Source organism: Miscanthus floridulus, chromosome 16, assembly GCF_019320115.1.
Source record: "Miscanthus floridulus cultivar M001 chromosome 16, ASM1932011v1, whole genome shotgun sequence".
Taxonomy (NCBI): domain Eukaryota; kingdom Viridiplantae; phylum Streptophyta; class Magnoliopsida; order Poales; family Poaceae; genus Miscanthus; species Miscanthus floridulus.
The window spans coordinates 114,545,395-114,552,440 of NC_089595.1; the positions used below are offsets into that span (position 1 = coordinate 114,545,395).

A 7,046-nucleotide genomic window follows, 5' to 3' on the forward strand; every position below is an offset into this window, starting at 1 on the left:
GTTGGTAGCAAGTTGCCTACAATAATTTCGTCAATGTCAAGAACCTAAAATGTGTCGGCTTAGTTTTTTTCTTGAAGTATAGTCGGCTCAGTTTTTTAAGGTGTGGTTTTCTTATGTTGATAGGGGTCAACATTGACCTACTATGTTTGAAAAAAAAACTATGGTATACACTTAAATTATTGACATGAATGTTCGTTGCTTCAAGGCAAAGTAACCGACAGCCAGCAGGTTATTTTCATGCACTCTCAAGTCTGAGGCTCATGCCTCCCTCCCTCAAAAAAAAAAAAAGGAGTCTGAGGCTCACGCACTCCTCACGAAGTCACACCGCACCACACCACCCCACCAGATGCGACCTGCTTTCTACACATCAAAAAACTGATCGGGCTTTCGGGCACTTGCCTGGGTACCTGTACCAATTTCCACCCCGGGCACGGGACGCCCCTATCCTCATCCAACGGTCAATCGCGTACGTCCACCGAATCCGACGGCCAATAGAGCGCGTGGCCCCTCTCCGCCTGCTCTATATACCCGGCCCACCACGCCCCCGCTCCGTAGTGCTGCGCACGTCAGTTGCTCCTCCACCTCCACCTTTTCTCCTGCTCCTCCTGCCCTCGGTTTCTGGTGAGTTCGACGATTCTCTTCTCGTGGACTCGCCTTGACTGCGCCTCGAATTGCCTGGGTCTGATGCGGGCTCTGTGCTAGATCTGCCTGTTTCGGCGCGTTCGTAGATTAATCCGTTTTCACCCGATTTATTTTTGCGATTTCCAAGTAGTTTTGTGCTTTTTTTCTCTCTCGAAAAAAAGGGTTCAATTCTGTTGGGCATGGTCGCATGGACTCCCCGGGTTTTGAGGTTTTTGTTCGTCCAGTATCGAGTTCGTCGGCGACTTTGATCCTCGATCGATCCGATCGTGTGAGCATTTTATTAGACGTTGTAAACTCCGCTCGCAACCGCACCGAACTAATCGTTGCAGTATCAGTTAGGAGCAGTCCTTTCGTTCCAGCGATTTCCCCATTGAAGGATTTGTTCGATCCAACCACCCCTGAAGTCTCCTCACTCCCTAGGCTAAATCCGCTGCTTCTCGTTGGCTCCGCCTTCGATTGCCGCAGATCGCGACCATGGGAACCCGCGGCGTCGCCCTGGTGCTCCTCGCGGCGGTGCTGCTCCAGGCGCTCCTCCCCGCGCCGGCGGCGGCGGAGGGCCTGGTGCGGGTCACGCTGAAGAAGCAGCCCGTCGACCAGAACAACCGCGTCGCCGCGCGCCTCTCCGCTGAGGAGAGGCATCGCCTCCTCCTCCGCCACGCCCTGGGCTCGGGCGGCGACGACTCCGACGTCATCGCGCTCAAGAACTACATGAACGCACAGTACTTTGGGGAGATCGGCGTTGGCACGCCGGCGCAGAAGTTCACCGTCATCTTCGACACCGGCAGCTCCAACCTCTGGGTGCCGTCCTCCAAGTGCTACTTGTCGGTGCGCCCTCGTTCATTCCTTCCCTTGCCTGGTCGAGGTTTTTTTCCCAGGGTTTGGATGTGTTTTGTGCGGAGACTGAAGTGTGTTTTTGTGCTGATGTGATGCAGATTGCTTGTTATTTCCACTCGCGCTACAAGTCAGGGCAGTCAAGCACTTACAAGAAGAACGGTTTGACTCTTTAATTTTTTTTTTCTCGTTACTGTATTTTTCCCGATTTGCTCATTGTGGACTGAGAGATCTGCGTTGCTTTTGTCATATGTTTTTCTTTCCCAATCTGGTGCCCCATGTTACATGATCGTGTCATATTAAAATCCGTGTTCTTATGAAGGAAACACACTCCATATACGTTGAAAATATGATAAGATGTGGAAAGCTAAACTTATATGTCGGGGATCATAAGTTAAATGCCTTGTGGGCAAAAAAAGTTCCGAGCTAGGAGATTAGGTCGAAGCACCATACCTAGAACAGACGCATGGTCATGAATTAATGCTAAATTTACTCTGTTTGAACAGAAACACAAATTTTCTTTTCAGTTCTAACATCATGAATTTCCCTTTTTATTTTTGCTCATGTATTGCTAATAGTGTAAATCTTACTTTGCTTTGTAGGTCTGCTGCATGCCCTACTTTGTGGTTCTAGAATATTTATGATGAAACAGAAAATTCATCATGCATTTTAGCAACATGAAAACAAAATATGTGTTAGCTTGGTTATTGCAACAACTATGAAAAGGATGTTAAAAGCACCTGATGTAGATGTAGTGCAAATTGTGTAGATGTAGCACTCTGGAGCCTGGATTCAGGAATGATGATGACAGTTTACAGTAGCTGTCTTTTTTGAGCTTGATTATGACTCCTCGAATTCAATTGAAACCTAGGAGTTGGTATAGTAATAACTTCAGCGTGTGACTCTAGCACACCTTATGCTGGAAATAGTCGCCTTATTTTTTCTTGTAGTATGGATATTGAAAGGTTTGTCTCTTCTTGGAATGTATATGGCCTTGTTTTATCATACTGCTCATTATTTTTTTTAAAAAAGAAAAACTTTTAGTCCCAAGCAAATTGAGGTATGCTAGAGATGAAACCCAACATGAGCCACCGATAATGTAAAATTAAAAAGAAGATAAAAAGCATAAAGAATCCAGCTCTTCATATTGGCCATTTATGTGTGCTATTTGTTTGCTTCTGGACATTGACACCTCATGTCTGCAGGAAAACCTGCTGCCATTCAATATGGAACTGGTTCAATTGCTGGTTTTTTCAGTGAGGATAGCGTTACATTAGGTGATCTGGTTGTGAAGGATCAGGTTAGTGCGCACTTGTATATGTTTATTTGTATGAAACAGTGCTCTTTTGTATATGTTATAATATGTGTTCGGAATTCATTTATTGCATCTCTCTGGTCACATCAGTTCCACTTGGAAATAATAAATATTGTGTTGCTTTATTAGGAATTTATTGAAGCTACAAAGGAGCCAGGCCTTACCTTCATGGTTGCAAAATTTGATGGCATTCTTGGGCTAGGCTTTCAGGAAATATCTGTTGGGAATGCAACACCAGTGTGGTAAGCTTTTTGTGTCCGTCAAAGTTCAGATTATTTAATCACTTGTCTTTCAATTACAGTAAAAGCAATGATCGTTCCTTTGTGCATCTAGCTTTAGCTGTTGTTAAGATTCTTTCAGTAACTCGAGGTCTTTTTTTTCTTCTCTCGAACACTGTAACTCAAGGTCGTCGTGGTTTAGTTGCTCATAACACATTGTATCTACATTAATGGCAGCATGCTACATATTTCCTGGTTATTGTTGTGTAAAACAAAAGGTCATCTTTCTGCATTAAGAGTTCTTGTTCCCTTTTTCTTGTGATGCTTATATTTGTAAAGCGTTTTCTGGGGTATCTTATGTGTTCCCATGCTATGTAGTTAGATTTTGCTGTATCTAGTAAGAATAGTAAGATATGTGATTATGGTCTTGTACAACTTTGTTACATATTGGTTTGCGGTTTGGGAAATATGATTATGATAATACTTTGCACATCTGGTCCCTAATAACAAACAAATTGCAGGTATAACATGGTAAAACAAGGTCTCATCAGTGACCCTGTTTTCTCCTTCTGGTTTAACCGACATGCTGATGATGGAGAAGGTGGTGAAATTGTGTTTGGTGGAATGGATTCTAGCCACTACAAGGGTGATCACACGTATGTCCCAGTCACTCAGAAGGGATACTGGCAGGTTGGTTTTGTTTCTTGTATTCTCAAATGATTTCATTTTTCGAATGTATGTCTCAGTTTAAAGTGTACAATTTGTTGATGCAGTTTAACATGGGCGATGTCCTGGTTGATGGAAAGTCCACTGGTACTGCAATGTTTCTCTCTTTGTTATTCTAATCTCATGTTGATGAGAAATATAACTAAATGCGACATCTATCATTATCAGGGTTTTGTGCTGGCGGTTGTGCAGCAATCGCAGATTCTGGAACTTCCTTGCTTGCTGGCCCCACAGTAAGTTTTGAGTTTTGTGTGTTTTTTTTTATCTGCAATAACAATGATGGGATTCACCATTTTGCGATTGAAGCAGCTGCTTAGTTTTTTTTGTCTGTTTGGTTATATTTTATATATAACAAAACCTTTGTATAAATGACCTGATGATCCTTGTTGAATGAAAAATGTAGTTGATGCTATCATGTCTGCCTAAAAATGGCCACCTTGCTACTTATATTACTGTACCATCAATCCATCATACCATGGCCTTGTTGAGTGTTGACAAATTGATCGTCTCAGGTGCTTAATACTTCGATAGCTAAAACAGTTTGGAAATTAGACTCAGTTAGATGTACCGGGTTGGCTCCTGGACACTTTATCCTTTGTTTTTTTTAATAAGACTGTCTTTTTGTACCATCTTATCTCATATGTATATCATTTGGCGAGGATGATTTCAGCAATACCAAAACTCTATGTAATTTTGCAGCTTAATTGTGAGAAAACAGCACTTGCATTTGATGCACTTAACTTTTGATATTTGCCTAGGTGGTGATGAATCTATGATCATCACTCTCCTTCTCTGCATTTTGTGTTCAATCCTGTGGTGCTCACATAAAATGTCGGGGTGGTGATTTGAGTCTGATTATCATTCCCTGCTTTTCTGCATTTTGTGTTCCACCCTGTGTTGCTCCGGTGCTTACAAGTTAATATGATCAATGCAGGCCATAATTACTGAAATCAATGAAAAGATTGGTGCTGCTGGTGTAGTCAGCCAGGAGTGCAAGACTGTTGTTTCTCAATATGGACAACAGATCCTAGATCTTTTGCTAGAAGAGGTTTGTGTAATGAACTATGGATTTGCTTTTCTGGTTGCTGGTTTGGTCAGTTGCTTTTGAAACTCTGAGGTAACTCAACTTGGTATTGGGATATTTTGCAGACACAACCAGCGAAGGTCTGTTCTCAGGTTGGTCTGTGCACTTTTGATGGCAGTCATGGTGTTAGGTGAGGACTGTAAACAATCTCTATAGTTACATACTGTTTGATGTTTGCTGAGACATAGCTTGTCATGTACTCATGATAACGATAACCATCTGGGCATACCGTCTCATATTATGGTGTCACTGTAGCTCATTTCTTCCTTTGTTATATGCTATGCAAACATAGTGCTGGAATTCGGAGCGTAGTGGATGATGAAGCTGGGAAATCAAATGGTGGTCTCAAGAGTGATCCAATGTGCAACGCCTGTGAGATGGCTGTGGTATGGATGCAGAACCAACTTGCCCAGAACAAGACACAGGAGCTCATCCTGAACTACATTAATCAGGTGAGGTTAACTGACTTTGAGCGCAGAGTGTTTATGTACCACATAGTACTCTACTTTGTTTAACTGTTTCACTATGACAGCTTTGCGAGCGTCTCCCTAGTCCCATGGGAGAATCAGCCGTGGACTGTGCCAGTCTTGGGTCCATGCCTGACATTGCGTTCACCATTGGAGGCAAGAAGTTCAAGCTGAAACCAGAGCAGGTGTGATCCCTTCTCCATTATCACTCTCTCAGCTCTTGATCCTTATTAGCCCAACCACCCCCTTTTGCCATCTTGTTGCGGTATCTGAACTTGACTCTCTCTCTCTTTGGTTATGCAGTACATTCTGAAGGTTGGTGAAGGACAAGCTGCTCAGTGCATCAGCGGATTCACTGCTATGGATATCCCACCACCTCGTGGCCCCCTCTGGTAAACTATGCACCGCTAAGCTCCTGATCCTGGCTCGCACGATTCTTAATATTTGCGCATAACGTTTGGACACTATTTGCAATTCCAGGATCTTGGGTGATGTTTTTATGGGAGTTTACCACACTGTCTTCGACTATGGCAACCTGAGGGTTGGCTTCGCAGAGTCGGCCTAAGGATGGTTTGAAGCTTCGTCCCGAGGCAAACTCATGCGCCGAGAGAGAAGCTTAGCTTGTTTTTAACTTGTGTGTTTATGCGGCCGGCGATGTGTGTATATATGCTACTACATGTTTAGTGATGCTTTCTGAGACCTGAGACAACGCCCATCTGTTTTAACCTGGCGCAAGAATATTTCTGGATGTATTTGCCATCGTGGCTCGGCGTCTTGTACTGAATTGTTGCCGTGCACCCTAGCAACGTGTACTTCAAGAAATATTTTCCTTGTGTTATGCGTGCGATATGTGCACTGACCCTGGTATGCTTTATGAATTATGATAGCAGTTAATCTGCGATATTGACGCTTTGGCTGATGATGTATGGTACGTCGCTGAAACATATTTCCAAAATTTACAGGCCTACAGTTTGTACGCACAGTGGGATCATATTGCGTCAGCATCAGATTGATGACTGGTTTTTGCAACTTCTTTGGTATATAGAAAGTGGGGTTTTCTTGGAAACGAAGGTAGTATACTTAACCAACGGGGAGAGGGAGAACGCTCAGCAGTCAACTTTTCACATATTTTTTCTTGAAATGGTTAAGAACATAACTTCGCATGACTTAACTACGGCCTTGCGCAATGGGAAGCATATTTTTTTCTTGATGAAATGCTTAACAGCAAAACTTTGCACGACTAACTACGGCCTTACTGAGGACGCCATTCGACCTCTTATAACACTTCCTCGATCCGGCGACGGGCTAGTCACTGATCTACGGATCTCATGCCACATCGTACTCATGGGTGTTTGGTTTTGGTTCGAGGACTCACTTCCACTCAACTCAATTCTAGATGAGGTGCTATATCATGAGTCAATTCCTCAAATTTAGTTGAACGACTATTTTTCATACTAACACTAATTATTGACTTTTGAGGAATAGAGTGATGATGCATTAACTCGTTCCATTCTATAAACCAAACATGAGTAGATGATGGATTAGACCCTTTCTTAAACCAAACACCCTCTAAGCCACTCATCCCCTTCCACTCTTTTGTTGTTACGCACAATAATGTCCTCTATGAAGTACAACAGTCGTATTAACCACAGGAAAAACGATGCTCCAGCTTAAGTCAATCCCAAGCTAATACTTCCTCCTCAAAATAGCACGCTCAATAATGTCTGTAGGGGACCGTGACGCCTAAGAGGGGGTTGAATTAG

The 7,046-nt window shown here is 43.1% G+C and overlaps 1 protein-coding gene across 2 annotated transcripts; it reads left to right on the forward strand.

Annotated features, from left to right (window-relative positions):
• The first annotated feature begins 467 nt into the window (after window positions 1-467).
• On the forward strand, window positions 468-6,117 carry LOC136511548 (aspartic proteinase oryzasin-1). Of its 2 annotated transcripts, none has more exons than XM_066505593.1 (14): window positions 468-621; window positions 1,108-1,467; window positions 1,575-1,635; window positions 2,679-2,773; window positions 2,918-3,030; window positions 3,528-3,696; window positions 3,780-3,819; window positions 3,901-3,965; window positions 4,667-4,780; window positions 4,882-4,946; window positions 5,109-5,268; window positions 5,349-5,468; window positions 5,587-5,675; window positions 5,764-6,117. In XM_066505593.1, the coding sequence occupies exons 2-14, from the start codon at window positions 1,117-1,119 to the stop codon at window positions 5,846-5,848; spliced, it is 1,527 nt and encodes a 508-aa protein (XP_066361690.1). In that variant the 5' UTR covers window positions 468-621; window positions 1,108-1,116; the 3' UTR covers window positions 5,849-6,117. The 2 variants fall into 2 exon arrangements, with proteins under 2 accessions (XP_066361690.1, XP_066361691.1); XM_066505594.1 differs by having other exon boundaries at window positions 542-621; window positions 1,063-1,467.
• Window positions 6,118-7,046: the final 929 nt, after the last annotated feature.